The sequence below is a fragment of the Numida meleagris genome, chromosome 2 (genome assembly GCF_002078875.1).
Source record: "Numida meleagris isolate 19003 breed g44 Domestic line chromosome 2, NumMel1.0, whole genome shotgun sequence".
Taxonomy (NCBI): Eukaryota; Metazoa; Chordata; class Aves; order Galliformes; family Numididae; genus Numida; species Numida meleagris.
The window spans coordinates 18,320,700-18,345,460 of record NC_034410.1 but is presented as its reverse complement, the minus strand read 5'-3'; the positions used below and the strand labels follow the sequence as shown (position 1 = coordinate 18,345,460).

The 24,761-nt window shown below is 35.6% G+C and overlaps 1 protein-coding gene across 1 annotated transcript in view; it reads left to right on the top strand.

Moving 5' to 3' along the window:
• The window catches only part of MALRD1 (MAM and LDL receptor class A domain containing 1), a 223,310-nt gene extending 208,753 nt beyond the window's left edge, over nt 1-14,557 (top strand). The window contains exons 36-40 of the mRNA XM_021388959.1: nt 2,955-3,037; nt 3,125-3,215; nt 11,592-11,667; nt 13,275-13,331; nt 13,650-14,557. Of these exons, the coding sequence (XP_021244634.1) occupies nt 2,955-3,037; nt 3,125-3,215; nt 11,592-11,667; nt 13,275-13,331; nt 13,650-13,766 (424 nt within the window). The 3' untranslated portion in view covers nt 13,767-14,557. The remainder of the gene's footprint in view (nt 1-2,954; nt 3,038-3,124; nt 3,216-11,591; nt 11,668-13,274; nt 13,332-13,649) is intronic.

Sequence of the window (24,761 nt, the reverse complement as noted above, 5' to 3'; positions counted from 1 at the left end):
AAAGGAAGCTAACAGTGACTTTGAAGAAGAAACGTATTTGCCTCCCAACTGAATGTAAAGCACTATAAATACAGTCCATGCACAGCACAGGGTAGGTAATTAAGAATGTTCTCCTTCATTAACTAGACTTCAAGTGAGCCATCTCTTGGATTTGTGCCACAGGCTGCTCTGACCTACCTGGAGCTGTTAGAGTAATTAAAGTTCACTTCAGGATTGCATATGCCAAGGACTGAACAGTAGAAAGTTGAAGTTAGACTTCATTTCTCATATAACGATCCCATATTATTACTGTTATTCACTGATACAGTTTTGCAGTACCAGCCAGAGGCCTAAATCTGGGTACTGAGACTGTACTATTGTGACCCCAAATATGCGACCAATCTAAGTTAGTTGGTAGTTGAATGTATAGAAAGATAAACTCATTTCCTAACAGACTAAAGGGTACCTAATATTCATCCATAATTCAAATGCAGATAGCATGAATGCATGGAGATATTTCATCACTAAATGTAAACATAACAACTACTGAGGATGTAGGTAGTTATTACGAGGTAGTAGGATTTTCCCATTCTCTTACCAGTACACGCACCTGCTTTATGAGAACTACGTTTTTGCAGCTCTGAGGTGTGCCTTGCCCTGCTGGTTGTGGAGCAGCAGATGGCACTTCTCTTGCCATGTAGTAAGTAGTGCTTATGAACAGCTGCAGATCTGTTTTTCTTTCTTTTACAGTCAAGTTCTGCAGTGACAAGAAAGAGCAATTTGGGTTAAAAGCATATCTAGCTCAACAAAAAATCTGGCAAATGGTGAGAAATTATACAATTGAGAGCAATCAGAAAATGATTTTGATGGGTGATTACCATCAGATTGCAATGTTTCTACATGGATCCACAGGGCTTGGTATGAGCCCAAGCGCAATTTCACAATTGTATAAAATCATCAGTCCACGTAAAAGAACAGCTTATGGATTACCTGATTTTTGTAATATCCTGAAGAAGAAGGAAGACTAAGGGGACCAGGTATTTTCAGTCATTGAATACAATGGGTCTCCAGCTCATCATGAGCTGTCAGCTGAAATTGTGCCACTTTTTCTTTAAAACGAGCATGTCAGAAGATACTACTCCAGTCTCTAAAGCTCAGTTTCATTAGTATACCATTTTTTAACCTTGAAAAAAGTAACTCGTTAACCAGAGAAAAGTCAGGTCTGTGGCATGAGATGGATTAAATCAATCTCTCTGCTCATTCTGTCCAAATAGACCTGTTACTTTCTACACAGCATGTTCTCCACTCACCATTTTTCAAGGGCCCCCTCAATTGCAACAAATCCCACATCAGTCTCCTTTGGTCTTTGGTGAAGTCATCCTCCTCCAGTCATTCCCGAGATGTATGATACAGATTTGGTTTCTGACACACCCTGATTACTCCAAAATTTTACTGAGACTGCAAACAGATGCATGCTGCTCCTATCATCCTAACTGGCCTCTCTCTACACTCATTTGAACACATGCAGGAAAGTGAAATACTCTCCTCTCTCCAGAGTGCCTCATTTAACTCAGTGCAGCTGCTGGGATACGACACATAGGCAGCACCTTGTGCTATCCCATTACAAACAGCTCAGTGTTCTCTCACGTGTTCAGATAAAACGACTTTAATGTAAAGACTAAATTCTGCATATGTCAGATCTTGTATTATACAGGAGAGCAGGAGAGAATCTCACAATTACAAAGTGGAAGTTGCATCATAAAAATTGATGACTATGAAAAAAATTATTGGTGTTACAGTAAGAAAGCAGCTCAATGTAAGATTTCTCTAAATTAATTGTTTGTGAATGTGTAAAAAGTTATGAGAAGTGAAATTAATTTCCTATTCATGCTACAGTAGTAGGACTGGAACTGGATTGCTGCCATCACTGCCTTCTGATGTTCTTTTTTTTAAAAAAAAAAAAACAAACACCAGTCACTCAGATAATTTAAAAGCTGGTAGAAGTCATTCCAGTGAGACACTCACAGTAAGGTTCAACTTATCAAATGGAGAGCCTTACATTTAGTTGTCAATACACAGCTGTATGTCTACTGTGTAAAGTACCTCTACCTTTTCAGAGTAGAGTTCCCTTTACACTAGTCCTAATTTGGGCTGTGTAAGTGTGGGTGCTTACTGCCACTTGTGACTCCCTGGAGTACCCAGAAGGATGGTGTGGAGTACTCCAAATGGTCACAAGTTTCCCCATAGGCAACCAAGATCTGGTCTCCAAGGTCTTTTTACTCTAATAGTGAAGACTGCGACAAAAGCAAGTAGCCAGAAGTTTAAAGAAATAAACTGATAAATGGTACATGCTTGAGCACTGTGATCAACTGTTAAGCAGTAACTGTAAAGCTTCTATCAGATTATTTGTATTTTTGTTCCTTCAAGTCACTTGGAGTACTTGAAGTGCAAATTTAGAATAATGTGACACAGTTGCAGTTGTTTGTTCAAATGCAGTACTTTGGTTTTGAAGAGATATTTTTTAAGAGGTATCATTTTTGTAAGTAAATTGATAAACAAAAAAAAAAAAGATAGATGAGGAGTGAAAAGATTTCTGTCTCATTTCTAATTGTGTATCTTTCTCTATATCAGTGTCCCAGATCCCCAGCTCAGAAATTTATTTAGAATTCACATGGGGGATAGAGAGACAGAAGGTAAATGAACAGCCACATTTCTTTTGCTGTGAGAATAACAATACTATGCCAAGATGGACAAGGAAGCCAAATCTAATCTTTGAATTTTGATAGGTTTTTTTTTTTCTGTTGTTTTTGTTTGTTTGTTTTGTAGGGGGGTTATTTATTTTATGTATTTCTAACCTAAGTTCCTAGTTGAGCCTCAGTCAATGGCAGAATTACTTGAAAGGACTTGCATTTCTTGCATGCTTGTCATAGTTTACGATCCTTCTCGCTTTTGCAGAATTTTTTTTTTATTCACAGATGTGGAAAAGAATGGAAAGGAAACCGTTGTCACATAAGAGCTAAGCCTCTTCAATCTCCCATTTCAAGTCTCCGTCGAAATGGTGGGTCTGGAAAAAAAAATATCTTTCTATTCATCCTTTCAGTATTTCCTTTCTTCTTATAATAGTCTGATTGCTCTGATTTTGCAGATATTTGGATTGGGTTGGGGATCAGTTTCTTGCTGATTAAAATTGCAGTTGCTGCCTTATGTTTCCTATCAAAGAAGAAAGAGCACAAAACGTAAGTGAAACTTTTGTTTTGCATAAGGCAGACACAAGTGTGGCACAAAGCAATGGCTAACTGCCCAGTCTCCTTGGTTTCAACATTTAAATCTCCCTGTTTGCCTTCACATGCAACACTAAATGTAAAACTTAGTTTTGCAACACTCTAGTTCTGATCTTAGTGGACTGCAGTCCATTAAAAATGAGTTATGGCATGACTTTTAGAATATTTTTATTCAGCTCCATATGATTATTCATAAACTGTAAAGTTAATCCAGCTTAATAGCAGTAGCTGTGCTTTTGTACATGATGGTTAAATGAGAAAAATGTAATGTATTTGTGATTTCTTGAAACCTCTGAGGCCAAATTAGTTTATTAAAGGCAGGTTCACAGCTGAAGCTACTGAGTACACATTTCCCTTGAGAACATTTTACCCTAAATATTGCAATGTTTACAGACACCTGAGAACTTACTCTTACCTGCAATACCTGGATGGCATAAGAGCAGAGCTTTTTTCCCACTTTAAAAGATTAGTGTTTTTCATTAAAAAAAAATTAATAAATTGGGAAAAAAATGCAAGCTGTAAAACTGTAGAATCACATGAAGATTTCCACAAATCATAGTGTTTGTCTCCACTTCTTTTGTTCCTGGACACACTGACAATCTGGCTTCCTGTTTGATTTTGTATTAGCCCTCTTAATCAGTGCTTCTTTAGATGCACTTCACCTGTGACACCATGTCTATTCTTTCCACCTCTTCACTCTGCCTCTTCATCTCACACCCACTGTCTGATACTGCTATCTTTCACTAGGATCACTCCAGTACAGACTCTTGGCTTGTGGTCTAACTACTGGTCTTACTCGTGGTGAATGAGTGCTCTGGATGGTGACTTTTTTTCCCCAAATGCACATTTCTCCCATCCTGTACTTACCTTGCTAAGTACTATGTGCAAACAGCAAGGAAATTCTCTTCTGACACCTTCCTACATAAAGAGCATCCTCTGATGCTCTGATGCACTGAATGAAAGAAATCAGCAAAATTGGTGCTCCTTTTTTTCAAAATTTATTTCAAATGCCTTGGATAACATTGCTAGTAGTACTAGAGATCTTTCTTTATCCAATGATTTGATTTCATTTTTATAAGACCTACCCCAGATTGATAGTGCATTATTTTACAGATCTTTTATCTTTTAGACCTTTCTGACATTCCTTCTGATAATTTCAGATTATTTCAAATCTTCTCCCTAAAATTCTTTTTGCTGTTTTTTATTTTCCTATAACACCTATATTTTCATCTCTGCCTACCTTTTTACTTCCTCTACTCAATCCTTCTCCATCAGCAGCAAGTTTCACTTACTCCCTTTCAGGAATTCCTACAGTGAACTGCCTTGCCAATTCTTGTGTTATTTCCCTCACCCTTCATTTTCTTCTCTGAAACTCCTATTCAAAGATGTCTCTTTTCCTTTAAACCTCCGCTTTGCTATAGACCTTTCTTGCTTTGGGGACGTTGTTATCTCTAAAACTATCTACTAAACTGTGCAAACTCCTGTCCTGATGTTATTGCTGCCGACACCTTTCCTTACACTGCATACCTCCTCTGGCAGGTAGAGTTGTCCATGGACACAGAAGGGAAATGCTGAAGCAAGAACATTTAGTGGTTGTGCTACTGTTAATTGAGTTTGTAGCATCACCTACTTTCTTTATGTCTGCTTCACCTTCTGTTAAGTGGGAATAATAGCATTGCTTTATCTTACTTAACAGAGGCTTTAAACTTAATTCATTTCCATTTATGCAACCAACTGAAGTACATATATAGAAATGCACCTCAGAAGTGCAAGATAACTTGTATCACAAGAGCTGCTTAAATTTATTTTGTAATTTCAATTAATACTTTTCAAATAAAATATGTTTGATGGTATTTAAATGAAATTATTTTTCTTAAGCTACTTTCTCTTGTGTTTTAAACACTTCCATTTTTCTTTCACAAATATCTGCTTAAGGGATACTGCAGTGTCTTCCACTTCTCCTAACATATCTGTATTTGAGGAATACTTTTTCCTTTCTTTGTAGGTATATATGCTAAAATAAACTAGAGATATTTTGTATATTTATACATGAATATGTATAAATATACAAAAACACTTAAGCATCCTGCTAGATATGAAGAAAAACAGGGCTGAATGAGAATCTTCTTACTATGACACTTCTGAAATGAACAGAGTTAGAGCTGTGAAGAAAAAAAATAAAAAGGATTAGATAGTTTACACAGAAGAACTCATTCTGATCTTGATCTGTTTTCACTGCATGAAAAAGCGTAAGTTAAAAATACGGAGATTCTTGTGGTTCTGAGTTTTTCTATTAGGAACTGACTAATACTATTAAATTACTTAACCCACGGTACAGAATATACATTTGTATTTTCATTGTTTTTAGCCATAGCTGACTTAACATGTTAGTTTGAATGCATTTTGTAGGCATCATCAAGGAATAACCTAACTACCAAGTGACAATTTCACTGAAATTTTGAACTTATGAAAACACTGAAATCTGAAACTTTTGATGAATTTTTGCTCTCAAATTCAGTTTTTCCCTTTACCTACCTGGTAACCAGCACGATTTGATGTATAAAAATCTTGGCCGGAAGCATAGCAGTAAATTAATGCAAGTCATTCCTTAACTACTTAATCAGTAATCATCAGTGACCAGCCTAAAGTTAGCCAATGTTATAATACTATAGTTTGGATCTTTAAGATAAAGCTTGAGAATAAGAAGTGACTTGTGTTTGCATAAGTCTATAAAATGTACAATGTGACAGCACCACACAGAGGCATGAGATTTTACTCTTGATTATTTTATTTTTTTTAAGGGAATTTGATGAACTAAAAGTATTAATTGTGCACATTATACTTTTCTACAGTTCATTCTCATTTCAGAGGCTTGTGTCTTCTTTTAGACTTCCTTGGTTATGCTGTTTTCTCAAACGCGTTAGGCATTAGAGGAACTCCATACTCTAAAGTGTCTGCTAGGTCTCTCTTACACAGGGAAGCTTTTGCACACTTGAGCCCATATTTACTGCCTTTTGAAAAAAATCTTTTGCTATTTAGCTATTTTTTAACAATTTCTATGAGTCTCCTTTATTTTCTGTCCTGCTATAGAACAACAAATGCATGCATTTGTAGCTGCTCCTCAAAGAAGTACACTAACAGTCTTTGTTAGCTCTCAGGGCATTTTTAAATGTAGGACAGATCTATCTATGTCTCAAAAGAAATAGCACAGGAATATGCACAAAAGCTAAAGGAAAAGTTTCAGAGTCCACAGAACTAATCTTTTCACTAGCAAACCAGGTAGGAGGCAATAGGGGTACGCTTCTTTTTCTTCACTGGAAAGACTGATTGTGATGTAAGCCCTCCCTCCAACCCAGACAGCATGCTCTTCTCTTGCTTTGTTCTCTCCTTTTCCTTCTTTAGCAATAATTTCATCTCTGATCTTCAAGCTTGAAACTCATCAGTGTCTAAGTGGGAGTTACTGGAAGTCATCATATAAGTTTATTTACTAATGGACAAAAGCAGCCTGCCACAGAGCTTGGCAGCAGTCTCCTTCATTACTACAATGGCATTCAGATATGCAAGCAACTTCCAAGCTCCCAGCTGGGGATATGTGAAACTTTTGTACAGAATTCCCAAACTGGAGGAAGCTTGTAAGTTTCTCACATTCCTGTTCGTGCTGCAGAGATGATGTGTTCTGGTTCAGGAAAGGCTGCCAGTTTCTTCACTTCTTCAGAGGCATCTGTCCCTTTTGACTGTATAAAAGCAAAACTTCATTTTGACTTCCATTTTGTTACATCTGCCCTCTCATGCTTCATTTTACTTTCAAGAACAAAACACATAAAATGAAAATCAAATGCTTTCCACCTAGCTAAGCTATGTAGAAACATAGGTATTGCCCCCAATGCAGACAATGTCTCTGGATCCTTTCAACTTATTTCTTTCCCAATCTTGAGCTATACCATCAGCTGCAATGCTAATGCACTACAGTGGTTATCAGTCCTATCAGTTAAAATGAGCATAAAATACAAAATTTTCCTAAGCATATAAAAAATATATCTTACCATATAGGCAAAAGACTGAAAAACTGAGGAGCTCAGAGATAATATTTTAGAATGATAGAAAATCATGGGAAACCAGGGCCAACAATTGTTGTCCTTCCTCCAGCCACACAAAAGACTCAAATATGACACTTCTGCATTTGCACTTAAAGACCTCTGCTAACATGGATTTTATGGCCTCTTAGGACAATCTCTGTACTGCAAGTAGAAAGAAAGGTTTGTTCCTAACTGTCAACATGTCTTTCTGCGATTTAAGATCATTAGTTCTTGTCCTATTCATTGTGGAGATATATAGACAAACATTCCCCTCCTCCCTGCAAAAACCTTGTTATATGCACTCGAATGTTTTTGTGCCTCCCTACAGTCTGTTTTCGGTAAGCTAAACAAGCTCAGTGTTTTCAGCCTCTCTTTATGGTTAAGGGTTACTTACAAAAATGATTATTCCCTGTTGCTGTCCCCAAGACCCTCTCCAATTAGACCACATCCTTCTGAAAGTTTGGTGTGGAGAAATGAATAGTGTATTCCAGAGGAGGTTCTCCAAGGACATTTGAAGCACTGCCAGAGGTGGCTGTGCTTCTGTTCCTATATCCCAAAATGATTAACAAAATGACAAGATAATTACATTTTTTCAGCTCTTTTCAGCTTGTGAACTAGAGGGGAAAAATGTATTCTTCTTGTAGAAGGAGAGAAAATGATATAGTTATGGAGAAAAAGAAAAAAAGTTGTGAATCAGCAACCATATCTGTTGTTTGGGAGATGTTTTATTAGTCTAATATTGCTATCCTAATCCATTCCTTCTTCTGTAGAATAGTTTTTTCTGAAGCATAAAAACTATTGCTATAATAAGCATTCAGTTATTTCTACTATTATTCAGAGTTTTTCTGAAATATATATCTCATGGCTAGCAAACCTATAAAAGCAAGCGAAGAAACTGGAGGTGACATGCTGAAAGAACACAGTAAATCTCTTGTTCCAGACTCTTCAGCACCAAGATGTAAAGAACTGACCATCTATATATATATATAAAGTTTCCTAAATGACTGTATGTAAAGTGTAGACCTAGAAAGCCCAGGCAGCATATTAATAAACTAATCAAGCAACAAAGCAACTTTTAAAGTGATTCTAAATCGAGCTTTTAGAATGCCTGCCTTCCTTGCATCCTGTCCTCCATTTCTTCTGTGGGATATGCAAAATATATTGTACTTCTGCAAAGTACAAAAAGGTTTCCTAAATTATTTGGAAATAGAGATCTCGAGTTACAGTTACTATTTAGAACAGAAACTTTGAAACCTCTACAAAGAATTATTTTAAGCGGTTCTTTTAATGATCATCTTAATTTTAATTGACTCTTTGGTCCATTAGGATTTTGTTGTTATGAACCTGATGATAAACATTCTTCTTGTACTGTATTTCCTACAAAGTTGTGCACTGACAAACAGAAATACTTGATTTTTAATTGAGAAGTATATTGAGAAATGGAGAATTGTCAGTTTTATGTCCAAACCAATTAAATCCAGATTCTATATTTTTCTGTTAGAAAACATGATGTTACTGAGCAGTCCCTTTCTAAACTGGCAGATATTTTGTGGAATATATAACCTTCTCCCATATGGTTGAAGTTATATGGGAAAATTTAAGACAAGGCAGCAGCTTTTTTTACTAGGGGATGCAGATAGGTTTACCAAAGCCATTGCCCATATGACCTGGTCTACATCCCAAGATGATTATTCCTTTCCTATTGTGGTACGTATGGTTATGTTAGAAAGCACAGTTCTGTCTGAGCTGCTTTACCCATGTTTGAGTCATTTTTGTTATTGTTGTCCTCCTTTTCTAAAATATCATATGCCTGGCTTTTTCAATGCTAATTATTCTTATTTCCTGCTTGATACAGTCTCCTGAACTTTGCTTTATGGGTTTTCTACTTTTTCTACATTTCAAGTTCATCAGTTATTCTGAACCATAATTTTTGTGAGTGATGGGTTACCCTTGCCCTTATTCTACAGTGGTAACACATATGTGACTTATGTTATGCAAGGTAATACGAAATCCAAAGCACTACTTTGGCAAAAAGTTTATTGAAAGCAGGAGATCAATTTGTAAAGCCTATTCTCCAGTTTAGATAAATCTGAGTTGCATAAAAATAACCAGTGCCCATATTTTGCCCTTAAATTTCCATTAGATGCATGGCTACATAACCTCACTTGTGATTCAGGCCTAACATGCAGAGACATCTGAAATATGCTGGATAACCTGAGGAAGTCTGAATTACTATGCTTAAGAAAACCTCACACACATAAGCTGGACCAATTTCAGCACAAAATACGGAGAGATGTTGAAGAACACAGCCAACAGATTTTTGTGCCCACAGTTTTGCTCAGCAGCCTGCTGGTTAGTGGACTTGCAGAGGAAGCTGGAGATCTGTGTTCAGTCTCCTTTCTGCTATCAGGATGCAGCTAAGAACTCAGAATGTTCCTGCGCATATATGTAATATATGAGCCTTGCAAAAATTGCTTCAGTTCTATGGAGGAGTGGGGAACAAAAAAGAATTAGAGCCATCCCTATCCTTATCATCTCCTATTGACACATTGGGTGGTTCCCTCCGTAAATTGTGTAACTTGCCCTTTGGAAGTATCTTCACTAACTATAAGCAGAATCTTATTTCCATATCATGATCTTAGCCCATACATATGGTTTCTGATGTCTAAATGAGACACCAAAATAAAGGCATGCAAATCTGGCCCTTCGAGCACAAGCTTACAAGCACAGCCAAGTTTCTTCAAAACTTATTTTTCTTCTGGCCTCAGGCTTTGTGAACCACAGTGTGATTTTAGAATAAAAAAATCAATTCTCTGTAAGTTTTATGGACTTTATTCAGGAGAATTAGTATGCAAATATACACTCGGATGCATATGAATAACCTAATATATTATAGCTTCACTAAACTAACTAACAGCATCAGAATACCATGAATAATTAATAGTATGATTAAGGCCACATGGACAAATCAACAGGTTCAAATATTCAGTTCTCCACATTGCCATGACAGGTAATCAAAGTGAATTATGAGGTCGCCATTAGAAGGAATTTCTTTCTGACAGTCTTGTGAAAGATTTTAAGGATACATATCTGTTTTAGTTTATAGCCTTTCTTACACAGTTTTAACTCATAAGAGGATAAATTTCTATATACTACCTGTGTAGTCTCCTGAGCATCTATTCTGTTTTTTGCTAAAGAAATCATGCAGTGTGTCTTGCCCTGGCTCACACCAAGTCTGGCTAGTAGTTAATAAGGAGACAGTGCTTAAAGCACCTGTAGGAGTAGCTTTGGAATAGCGCTACTTTTTTAATACAAGAAAATCTATCTCTTAACCATTGAAATTGAATATTAGCTTTAGAGAAATTTTTATTTTAGTATATTGTACAAACACTGCTTTCAGTATGCACAAAACATGCTTATGTAATGTATATGCCTTGCACAAATTGCTTAAGTTCAATGGGGGAGATATTTTTACTCATAAAAGCGCCAGTGGGAAAAAAAACAAAAAAAGCTAAATGTATCTTTTCAGAAGTCATCTATCTGGAAAAAACTTCAGATATAGGTAGAAAGTGCCATCTCCAAATAGCTTTTGCTTTTGAAGAATTAATGGGAACAGCTCATATGTGCTTCCAGAAAAAAAAAAGAATTAAATATGTGAATGCCTCTGTTGGGAAAGCATATGTTTAACCTTCTAGCTGAGGTAATGAACAGGAGACCCACAGTTTCTCCTATTTGTCTATTTTAAATTGCTCAAAGCATTGCATCCATTCATGAAACTTTTACAATCCAGTATCTTCAGGGGTTCATAAAATATTCTTGACTTTTCAGCAAAAAGTATGAAGAACACTTACAATAGTAGAGCTATTTCTGATTATGTAAATGGCCTAAAATGCTTTCCCTGAATTAATTTTAAAAGTCCATGTACATTATAGCAGTGCAACTTGTTAGCTAATATCTTGTTTAATCTAATGTATAGCGCAATGCCTGCATTTAATGAAAAATTAATAGCTCTATGCATATCCAAACACATATATTTCTTAACGGAAACAAGTGAAAAATAATTCTCTTAATATATCACACTTATATGGATGATATATTTGTTTTCATTCATTTTAGTAGAGCTGAATTGAGAATATATTTAGCCATGTATATTTTTCAGCTTTTTAGAAAGTCTTTTCCATCCTGAAATTATCTGATTCTTTGGGAGCCCGTATGGTATTGTAGAGTTTTACTGTTGTTTGTTTGACTTTTCAAGGAAAGTAGGGGAAACCATTAATACTTCATTTGCCAATCCACTGTATGAAGACCTTAGTTCATCTGGAAAAGTAAAGGTAAGCAGCAATAGCTGGTTCTATGCATTCAGAAAAAATGTGTTTGTAGCCCTCAAATAGCTTTCCCAGTAAAACAAATAGTGTAATCTACCACTGAATGTTATTTAATAAAATTTAAGACTTAAAAACTGCTGCATCAGATCAGTTCCCATGCATTTTCAAAGTATAGGCAGATTTGAAATCAACCCAATTCTGCGAACATCTTGATGTTTAGAACTAATACAGTCTGTCAGCCACTGAATCTGAGGGAAAAAAAAAAAGCAAAACAGTTTTAGATGGAGTTTTTAGCCAGACGTATCAAAGAAAATTCTTACTGGGATATGTCTCCTTTTACTTCAGGGAAAAAAAAACAAAAGCAACTACAAAACATCACACACAAAGGTGCTCAAGTCATCTTCATGCATTCAGTTAACTTTAATAAAATGTGCATTACAATTTCCATCACTATAAAATTCTTTTTGCAAACTAATCAAACAAGTTTATACAGTGTCTGCTCCTTGGTCATATTTTTCCCTAATGCTATTTGTTGATCATAACTGAGACTCTAGGCTAGCAAAGAACTTTGCGAATAAAGTGTATATGTAAATGTGAACATAGCTCAGTAAAAGAATTCAAGACAAGATTTAGCTGTCACCTCAGAGTGGTTGCTATAATTTATGTTTTAAATTTAACAAGAGAAGTGTACTTGACTTAAAATGCAGCTTTCTGTGCTATTTGTCATTGGAAATAATAAAGTTGAAGCACCTTAAATTTACAAGGAGCCAAATCAAATTTAAAACATCCTTTCTGCCCTCATTTTGATATTACCCTTATCAGAACTGAAAGAATTAAGCTAGGATAGAAAGATAAAATTTCCTTGTCTCTTTCATAGTCAATAATATAATATTTCACCATAATTTTAAACAGGATTGTGATATGTCATATACAATCTCTTACAGGTTCCTTACAGATGATTTTAGAGACATTAGACCAAAATAATTCAGTTTCATGTTTGAGTTTATGAGATCTCCAAGTAGGAAACATTCCCATCACAATAACGTACAATTTATCAGGATGTTTGTATTGCATTTAAAAGAGATTCCTGACAGTCTTAGTTTAATAGCAAGCTGAAAAATAGAAGCACAGTGTCAGGGGAGAGATTTTCAGAGAAGACAGCTGCAGGCACTGTGATTGAAGCACAGTGTTGTACCAAATTTTCCTCTCTTTTCTTTAAGATTGGGAAGGTACATTTTTTTACTAATTCTCCCACTAAAAGGAAATACAAGAGTTATGAGTTTTGTTTGTGTCTGATGAACCTTAAATCTGAATGATATATCACAAATTAAAAGATACTATAAAGCCTGAACAACATCTCTTACCTCCAGCTGAATACCTATAAGTGATGCACTTCTGGGCATCTAAGTTTCATAAGGAAAGAACAATTCTCTCTGGACTTTTCTGAAGACTGAAACTATGCAAGCCTACCGTTGTCTTACACTTGTCTATACCATTGTCTCGCACTTTTGCATTCCTAGAGCGTGTTAGTCTGACAGCCACATGGAAGGATATTTTCTGAATATCATTTGTAGCTCAAAAAAATATTCTGAAGCTGTTGTGTCTTTTTACAGTCTCCTGGCTACACCACCTCACCTGTTGTTCAAATCAGTGTTTCTCCATGGCATGAGGTATGTAATAATACATTTCTCTTCTAAAGTAGGATATGTGTTGGCCTTTTAAATGAAATGCTGTAGCAGAGGAAAGAGAAAGAAGTTGCTTAAAATGCTATTAAAAATACTAGCACCTCTGGAAGGTGCTAGTAACTTAGGAAGATAATAGGGCTAGATTGGCTGCCAAGATCCTCATAACAGTAATTTCATTAATGCTGTTTACTGTAGCTCTTTGTTATATCATACAGTAATTCAAAAATTTCCAGTAAGACAGATGCGTTCTAACTAATTAATTGAATGATTTGTTTTTTAAATTTTGTTCTTTTTTATTTTTAGTATCCATTTAATGAAGGTGAGAATGCTACCTCTTTTCCAAATCCTCTCTATGGTGAGGCATCAGGAGACATGGAAAAATTATGCAGTTCCTTGAAAATAGACAGAAAACAGGATTAATATTGTGTATGACTCTTTGCCTGTAGATTTGTTCTAAAATCTGAAAGTATGTTATGATCCCGCAGCATTTGCAATGTGAGCAACTCTCCACAGAATAAATCATTTATTACAATAATTACGTTCTGAAAGTAATATCATATTAAAAATTAAATCAATAAGTATATACATAAATATAGAATGCCAAATTTATATATATCTACTCTTTCATATTTCTGTTGGTGCACAAATTGATTGGTAATTATAACTCTGAATTCATTTTACATTTGGACAGTTCAAATGCCACTGTGTTAATAAAATGTTTAATCAAATCCAGATTCCTGAGCTCTGATAATCATAATTTTATATCTTTTATTTGAGAAATTATGACTTAAATATTTCTGCAGTTTTACATTAGAAATGGATTTTAAATGGCTGTTTTAGTTTTCCAAGGGGCAGAAGCAAAGGAAAAGTCTATGTATAATTAGAAACATATCAAAATAAATCACAATGGTCATGAATCATGAATTTGAATATCTGCTCAGTATGTGATTCAGCACTGTGATACAATGGCATGTACCCTTATTTTTTAAAAGCAGATTTATTATTAACCTTGAAAGCCATATCTGACCAAATTCCCTTCTGGTCCAATCTACAGTGGCTACCACAGTGCTACTGATGTATTTAGCTTAGTGATTGTCAGAAGATAGCAACTAGCATGTTCAGGTAACTTATTTCTGCTAAGTTGACCTCCCACACAGCTGCAACTTAAGTCCTCACAAGCCTACATGGGAGGGATTCTGGTTTGTCTCCTGATTTTGAGTATCAACCTCTGCAATATAAGATATAGCTTACAGTTTAAATAACCTGAATATATATCTTCCATAACACCCACTTGAATTATCTAGTGGTCATTTTCAGTTTGAAGGTTTAAATGTTTCTGCTGTGCTTATGTTTTCCTACCTTACTACATTTTAACAGTCTACGTCATTTTAAACCTACTGGCAAATATAAAATATAAAAAGCTACTTCAGATATTATAAAATGAGCTTTTGTATGCAGACATTATCTCTGTTAGTTCAGGTAATGTTGAAATGCTTGACATTTATTAGACTTACAAGTCTCCACACAGAAAAACACACTGAAGCGTGGCTTCATTCCATTTTGCACGGGACTACTTGGTTTTGGGTATGCTGTTGTTGTTGTTGTTGTTGTAGTCTTGTTCATCTTTCACTTTTTCTTAATAATACAATGGAACCTCAGAGCTCTGTGCCTGGGACCACAGAAATATTTTTCAATTTTTGTTTTGTTATCTAACTGACATGATGTTTCCTGGGTAGCAGAAGTAACAAAGCATGATTCCTATTGATATTTGTCCATCATCCTCTCCACACCTTTCTGATAGTATGTTTAGAATCACAGACTATCCCAAGTTGGAAAGGACCCACAAGGGTCATCAAGTCCAGGCCCTGGTTCCGCGCAGGACCATGTAAAATTCAAACCCTATGTCTGAGAGCATTATCCAAATGCTTCTTGAACACCAGCAGCTTTGTGCCACGACCACCACCCTGGATAGCCTGTTCCAGGGCCCAACCATCTGCTGGTGAAGAACCTTTTCCTAACACCCAGCCTGACACTCCCCTGACACAGCTCCATGTGATTCCCTCAGGTCCTTTTGCTGGTAAGTGATTGGTGATGACTGTCTCTCTGCTGCATTGTAAAATCATATTTCACTTTCCTCTCTCTTCTGTAAACTGCAGTAGAATCCTCACTTCTTCCCCAAGCTCTATAAGCCTACCCTAAAACTGTCTCTTGAGCTTGTTTCCCTGAATTGTCCTAACTGCAACAAAAAAAAACAGAAGCATTAGCCACTATGCCTGGCACAGAGCTGCATGAGTGCTCATCAGCTGCTGTACATTTGCTAGCTGGCCAGCTGGCAGCACACTGCTACTTCTCTTGCTATGTACCCTGAAGCTGGACTGCTATTTCCTGCTCCACTGCTGATTTTAATGAAGACAGTCAGAGCATCACACCTTCCAGACACACACCTGCCTTAACCCCAAATTTTGCTGGAAGTGACCAAAAGATATTCATGGAGGTTTTAAATAAGGAACCACAGTAGGATGATCATACATGCTATTTTCCTTCTGCAACGTGATTAATAAGACAGAAATATGGAATTTGTTCACTATTCTTCTTAAGTTGCTATAAAGACATAAGACGCAACACAGCAAAGTGCCAGGTGTCTCCAGCTCTTGAACTTTCTGGTATTTGGTTAAATCTGTGTGAAATGATTATTTTCAGCATCATAAACAGGAATTGAACATTCCTACAACATCAAGCACATGTAGTCAAATTCTCATTTATTCTGCAATAGACAGGCACTGCTTTCAGAATTTCATTAAACACTGAAATGCTGGTTATACCATGGTCCTTAAATCTCCAAGCATCATGTCCTCTTATGTCTTTTTGTAAAAAAAGATTACATTAATAACAAGGAAAAAATCAGTAATGCCAGAATTTATCACATTATCCTTTCTGAAACAAAATATATTTATTATTAATGGTACTCATATTTTAATGTTGTAAATAGAGGCATATGATAAAGAATTTATGAAAAAATTCGAAGTATATTATATTTATCATCAGCAGCTGTTTCCTGAGAGAATTGTCACTATGCTCTATTATTTCTGAAGCAACAGAAAACACCAGATTATTGGTCTTTTACCAAAACTATTTTTCTTTTTTACCTGTATAGAATATTTTTAAATAAATTGTTAACATTCAGTTTTCATCTTCCTGAACTTCAGTAATTTTTCACAATTCTTATTTCAGCAAAAACAAGAGTTACTCATATCCACTGAATGGTAATGGTCTCACATCTAACAGCTGCATAACAACCCAAGAATGAAATTTTAGGGTTGCAGATAAAAATTAGAGTTTTTTTTCATTTTTGGAAACATGGCCGTACTTCGAACCAAAGCAGTAGAATTCATATTTTCATTCAGCCATGCTACAGTTTCACTTCTCAACATCTAAAGAAAATGTCACAAAAAATAATTTCTTAAATATTTATACGTAGGTTTCTTACTTCTCCTAGTTAATAATAGTCCTTGACTAAATAGCCTCTGTACGTTCATGCTGTTAATGTCATAAATTCCACGTAGTAAAAATGAATTGCTTCCAACAGAGGCTTGTTTTCCTGGAGTAATTTGAAGACGGTTATTCTAGCCAGATGATGAATGGTATACTTATTCTAGTTTAAACTTGTTTGTACACTAATGATCCAAGGTAATAGCAGAAATAAATTGCAAGAAAAAACTTTTAACAAAACCTAACACCTCCTGCAATGTGGTCAATACATGCTTTTTAGTGTTGTTTTAGCTCCCTGAATCTCAGAGTAATAGAGAATATAGTCCCTTGATTTTGACAAATTTCTTTATCAAAACAAAGCATAGTTATGATACATTTTGACAAACGTGTTTTGTACACAAATAGCCAGATCCTGATCTTGATGTTCTAATAACTTGTGATGTTTTAGTAACTATTTTCAAACATACAGTAATGCTTCTGGCTTAGCTGTTCCATACTGCAGGGAGATAGGAATTCTGCTTAGAAAGGATTATCATCTTTACAGCCTGTTCCTGTGCTTGCCTTGCCATTTGTCATTGGCCACTACTCTGGGATTTTTGAAAAACATGGGGAAGGGGAGAAATATCTTATCTCCTCTTTAAGGAGATAAGATTTAAGATAAGATTCTTTTACCTTAAGAAACTTTAAGTGCAAACTGGTAGCTGCGTGCTCTCCTCCTTGCCAGTACATAGGGCTTCAGAGCTTGCTCAGAGCTTCCCACTGGGCTCATTGGTTGAGCTGTTTTAGACACAGCAGTGCTTTGTACTGCTATACCATTTCATATTTCTGCATCTGCTGGCCACTGCAATTATAATTGAAGCTGCCACCAATGCATTTTATGTATTTGCTGATGGTGCCCTTCTTGGGTACACTTCTTGGGTTGTTGGTTTTTTTGTCTTTATCTTGTTACTTCCAAAAAGAAACGCGGATTAGAAGAGGAGACCCTAGAAGGAATCCAAGAACATGACACTTTGAGTGTTCAAGAGGTGAGAATGAGATATAGCAGATGAACGAAAGTAGCTCATGTTGTGATGCTGGATTCTTGCTGTCCTCTGGCCTTCTATGGATCACAAGCCAAAATATATGTCTCCGCCAACATATATTACTATAACCACTAGAGAAAAATCCATTTTTTCAAAAGTATATCTCTCCTTTTTAACATTTCTTCATAAAAGCACTTATTTGTCCTTTTGTTTTTGAACAAGGTCAGTAGAATATGCTTTGGGGAAGAGCTGGTCAAGTTCAGAGAAATGTTTAAGCAGTAGCATGAAACAAAAATCATTATCAGCTACAGGGGAGGGTGCGTATTCTACTTTTCCAATGAAAATAAGAGTCTGAGACAAGTCAGCAGGCATGCTCGACTGGGTTAAATGGGTATAAGAGGGAGAAATGAGCACAAATTATTCATGGGAATTCTTTAATCTTCTGTTTAATTATGTGATCATTCCTAGAACAAAGACTTTGATTGATCATAATGGCAAGAAAATGTCAATTTGCACTCAGCACAGTGATTAGCATACAGCTACAGAGAACAAAAAAAAAAAAAAAAAGTGAGAATGTAGTGTTTTAATATTTTTTTGCATGTTTTAAAAGTTTGGGAGGCTAAGTCTAAATAATTTAGAGGTCATTATAAATAATCTTTTTTTTTTCCTCCAAAGAAAGCTGTGTTCATTTTATTCTTCATTTCAGTCTTTAAGTCCTACTTTTTCAAGTTACTCATTTTTCTTTTTTCAACCATTTTATACTGTTCATAAAACATTATAATTCTGTGACAAGTATTCTATGTTATATATAGCGTGTGAATTTGTAAAGCTTTAGTCAACATTGTTACAGTTTTGATAGCTAAGACTGAATACAATTAACTGAGAAGTAAGGTATGCTTACTTTAGAAACGTAGTGTATTAACAGCATTAATATTAGTAATCTATTTGGTATTCATACGGACATGTTAGCAAGAAGTGGACATTAATAAGGCACTACATTACAATTGGTCTCTGATGAAACTGTGTATTAGAGCTACATTAGTAGTTAAAATATTCAGCGTGATTCATGTGAAGTGTTGTCTGGGAATTAATAATAAAGTGCTTTTTTTCTTGTAAAATGGGGCTGTATTCATTGTAACAACATGATCAATCATGTAATAAATTCAGAGGTAAGTAGGAGAGGCACATAACCTCTCAGGGTTCTGTGCCACCCTGAGCTTATATGCAGAATCGCTACAGACATGAAGTAAATCGTAAGGATAAAGGAATAACTTCCAAGGTATTTTAAAACCAAAGCACAAATATCTGGAAGATAAAAGGGATTAAATTTTTCTGCATTTCCTGTTTATCTGCCTTATTCTTCAAGTGGATCCTCTGGACACTCAAGAAAATTCAGGGGCCAAAGCATGCTCTAACTCAAAAGGTCTGGTAACTCATAACAATTTCCTCTGCATATCAAGGCAATTTCTAAAGGAGCATTTAGTAACACTTCAGCTGCTACTTTAAACCACTCTAAAATCTGCCTATTTTATTTGCTTCCCAAACCCCAGCTTCAAGATCTGTTTCTCAGAGGAGAGAGCTTTGAAAAGCAGCACAATGAGAGTATCTCTGCATTGTGTAGTTGATTTATTTTCAATATCAGAAATGTATCAATTCAAATGGAGTTGCCATTGAAGAGTCTGAGGTGACTTTGTAGACAAATGTAGCCATTTCTGGGATAGCCATTGTTTGTAGGGACAGGAATCATGACAGACTGCTTTGGTTTGGGGTTTAAAACTGATGCAAACACATGTCCAAAGTGCCAGGAATGTTGCAGAGATCCACAATGCTATACTACAGAAAAAAAAATATTTAATGACTCCCTTAACTAGTGAATTCAAATTAATCAAAAATGTTTGAGGAAAAAAAAAAAAGAAAAAATAGTCAACATAAATCCTCTTACATTTGACCTTTTTTAAATAATTTGCTTCAGGTTTCACAACATTCTGGTTTTAATAACATGTGATTAGTGAGAAACTATTGGTATGTCTGTATTTTATACTGTGAAGTTATTCACTACAGAGGTAGTAGAGTGCCACCAGAAAGTAACACCACACCACTTTTCCATTTCCTTTATGTTAAAATATTAAATGCTTTATGTAGGACCCAAAACAGATTTATAGGAGGAGCCTGTATATCAGAAGATATTTAGTTCTTCTCTGACACCCACGTGACACGTTTGACACTGCCAGTACTGTAAATCACATAGACAGCCTTTATGCTTAACAAAGTGTCACTATTCCCTTAAAGCTGTACTTTTTTGGTGATAGCACTCACTGCTTTACGCAGCAGCCAACAGAACTCTGTATCAAACTAGATCATTGTGTGAGCTGAAAGCAAATGTGCAAGTTTTCAATTTTAAAACCACTTCTGCTGCAGTACAGACACAACAATGCTCGCTTTCAATAGCTAAGGGGAAAAAAAACACAGATTAATAGACATACCAGTCAAATTGCTGTAATTTCCAATCCAGTAAAACAATGGCAAACGGCCCAAAGGAAATGCCCATAATATTTTATTTCAGCTATGTTGATAGTGAATTGCATATTGGGAACTTTTAACCTCACTGATTAAATTTAAAAAGGAGCAAACAAAATGCCACTGTTGCTAAAAGGTACCTTGTCCGGTGGCAAGATTTAGGCAGCAATGTTTTATAGGACAAATTCAATCTGTATATGTCCAACAGCTTTCTGTAAAATTCATCCCTCTAGCAATGTCCTAAGAATCTAAATTGTAAATTAGGTGGTTTAAATTTCATTTATGCATAATGTAGAACTATTTTCTGTTCACACTTATGTTTATACATTTTATAAGTTATATGTATGTATTTTATACCAATATGCATTTTAAATTTTATTTTGGGATGCGTGTTAAATGCAATTTCAAGGGGTAGCCTAATGAGAAGAAATATTTTGTTTGATTACTATTTATTTAATGTTATTTTCTTTTAATCATTTTGTTATGCCATAATACTTTCTATATAATGTTTCAACATAAAGTAATTCTGCACATTGTTGCTGTTAAACACTAATGGCAGACTTTAAAGAACAATAGAAATAGATCATGAAGTTATCTGCAACATATAATTACACAATCAATGACCCAGTCTGTGCTGTATTTCTGCACAACGTATTTACAATTAATCAAAAGGAATAGGTATACTAGTTGTGAATCTAACACAATAATACCAGTGAATCATCTATCAAGCCCTCCACCAACCGTATTCCAATGAAGTATACAGCTCATGCTTCATTTTGAATACACTGGTAATTCCAGAGCAGTCCTATAATAAACAAGATTATACAAATGGTTTAAGACAAGCATAGCCATGTTTTTTTGTGTAACTGGGATCAACATGGGTTGACAAAAGTTCTGTTTGGAAAAGACATCACATTCTAATTGATGGTGATGTGAAATGGATGATAATGAATATTCTTAAATGTCAAAAGTGTTCTGTAATGAAAGTGGCAAAATATTAATGTGCAAGCTTAGAAACACAAAATTCTAGACTGTTCTTTTATGAAATTAACTTTCTGTTAGTAGCAATGGATAAATATTGGTAAATTTAACTAAATCCCCTAAAAGCTGGCATGCCTATCAACTTCTCATTAATATCTTTAAAATGATTGTCCACACAAGCTTTAGTTATGAAGCAAGAGACATAACTAAATTAAATGACAAAATTCAGACCAGTTCAATTGAAGGGAGGAGCTGAGTGAAATTTTCAAGAACCCATTTAACTTTTAAGCATCTGGTGAAAGTACTTGCTTAAGCTTTACTGGAATACATCCTTAAATTTCATTACTGTGATTTACCTCTTAACTGCCTTTAGCATTAAATGTACTGAGCTAACCTAATGACACAAATACTACTCTCCAGCTCATCTAGCACCTTTTCTATCTCAGATCCCTGCAAGAGTTCTTGATTTCTGGTTCTTATCCTTCATATATTTTCATTAGTAATCCCTTGAAATAAAATGTGTTTTCTCAGGAGCCAGGACCAGACTCCAAGACCCAGTCACCATAACAGACTTAAAGAGAATGTTTGTTATAAAAAAAAACAGCTCTAGGAAGGAACATCTGTGCTGTGAAACCCAATTTTGCTGTTTGGTTTTGTAGATTAGCATGTAGCCAAGTGCTGGAGGGCTCTCGGGGAGAACATCCCCCTTCCTCCTCAGGATTTCTCAGCAGTTGGCCTGATTGCTTCTCCTGAGTAGACTATCAGTTGAGTTGCATCTTCACCTGTGCCCGGCTTACTTTGTTTATCTTACAGGGATATCTGGTTGATGAATTTCCCCTAGACATTCACCAGAGCAGTGCCTCACCCCTTGCATACCCCTGCTCCACTGGGACACTAATCATGAGTCTGCACTGTAGGGGTTTGCCCAAGACCACAGAAGAAGCACGTGGGAGGCAGAGTTGAATTTTCTGGGCTCATGATATATTGCTATATATGCTTTTTCTATCACAGAAAAAGTGCATTTTTTTTCAAGTGGTCTTGAGTTCTGACTGAGCTGACCATACACTGGGGTCTGTACGCACAAGATGCTGAAGCAGTAACCACAGTGCTTTACTTTGGTTCCTTTGAGCCTTATGTCTCCAAAAGACCACAAACCAGTGAAAGACCACTTTCCCTTGATTCTCATCATCTATAAAACTGCTGTCCTCAGCTAACATCATCAGCAGATGCAGCTGAACAAAGATTTAGCTGAGTTGTAATATATGACATCATAATATTTTTTTCCCTAAAATTGTGTAATTTAAACATATGCCTTTGTTGCTGGAATAAATAACAATGAAATAACTATGTGGGGATTCTGATACCTGAAAATGAGAATATAGACAAGATGATGTATATATTTTTATATCTATTCATTAGTAGAGTACAGATGTGCAGATTGCATTAATAAGCAGAGTTAATTCAATGTAGTATATACAGTCCACCAAATTCTGGAGTGATTTCAGCAGAGGTTAAAGATCTGTCTCACCTGAGACAAGACTATATTTTGCATCTGGTTATAATTTTAAAAAATGCAGTTGGAGACACTGTGCTAGCAATATTCTTAATAGAAGATTTTCTTACAGTGTCCAGAAAATATCTTTATTCACTTTCAGTCCTGAGTAGCCAGACATTATTTTCTTTTGTTCATTAATTTATAAAGGTAAAAAAGGGGATTGGAACCTAATTACATGATACTGTATAAGTAACGGTTCTCCAAAATGGTACATTGTATGCCCTTTTTAAAACCAAAACGTCTGAAAAGTACTCAGAAAAAAAAAGGATTATTTTTGTCTTTGATAGGTATATTCTTCTTGTTCTGTTTCTAAACTTAGAGTACACATATAATAACATTCACAGATAGAAGAAATTTGCACATGCTTTATACATTTTAAAATGCAATTACTTTCCTGACAGCTTTTTAAATACATGATCAATTTGGCAGAGATTTGGGGAAATTGCTTTGTTTTCATAACTACAGTAATCAATCAAAAAGTAGAATGAGATCTTTTATCACTGATATTTCAGGGCAATGGCCAAAAAAAAAAAAAAAAAAAAGGATAGTTGAAATCTTCTTTAAGCGAATATTTTACCACACTATTCTCCCTGAAACTCAAAATTATATAACATTTCAGATTACTTTTGTCACACAGTTAGAAACTTCTCACCACCAGCTGGAATGACCAAAGACTGTGATGAAGAATAAACACTTCACACAACAGTAGTCATCCAGAAAGTGTTGATAATATCCAAGCTGCCCTCCTCCCCCTTTCCCTCCTTCCCTCCCACTAAGAAACTAATGAGGGGCAGCTGCTATAAAAGACTGCAATTCAGCCTGGGGGAAGGTTGGAGATGCCTGTTGTGGGAAGGGTTTAGTAGCTCTAGGGAGGCAATACCTTGTCCAAGGGTGAAGTTGAGTATGGTTTTACCTGCAAGATGACAAATGGTGAAACTGGGATCAAAAGACTTATAGGAATAATCTGTACTGAATTTTAAGTTACTCAGAGTAATGTTCAGAGGTAGTATGTGCTGTGTGGGTAGGGAGGGATTGTTGTGCAGGCACTGTGGAACATGTTTTCAACACTGATGTTGAAACCTATCCTGAGTTATTTTATATTTTTAAGTGAGTTTAGACTTAAATGATTTTTCTTAAGCTTATATTTGTTTTTTCTTGGTTTAGGTAAGAAAAAGATGTTCCATTTGTTTTTTTCACCTCAGAAGTCTCTCTTCAGCTTCTCTTCAACAAGAAGCCTGGACGGTGCTGTCACACTGTCCTGGTTTCCAGGGCCAGGCCAAATTCTGCCATCAGTTGCACCAATTAAATGATGAGGAAATGCTGATCCTGCTGATGAAACACCTGAGTTGTGAAGAGCAGTTTTGATTTGTGTCTATAGTGGTGTTGTTTTTACTCAAATAGATCCTATGGCAGTTTACTTTTTTCAGCTGCGTAGTAAAACACTTTTACTGTGGTTGGTTTAATTCTCAAAGCTTTAAAAAAATCAATTTGTTTCTTTGTACTCAGTGTACTGGAGCTGAAAACCATAATGTACTGTTACTTCAGGGTCACTGCTTAACTTCTGTTGACCCTCTTGTCCATGAATATTCCCTTGAGTTCATTACTGCAGTCTAGTTCCTGGATTTTTTTATATGCATGAGCTTATATATGGTTCTTAAGTAACTACTATCAGAGTTGTTAAGAACAATGATTGAACTTAGGTCAAAAACAATTTACCACATGCAGGAACACAATCCATTAGACACTTCACATGAATACCCATTGTACTGCAAAGTTTATGAGGGGAAGGATTTGAATGTTACAGACAGCAATGCAAAATGAGTAAAGAAAAACAGGTAGAACGCTGCATAG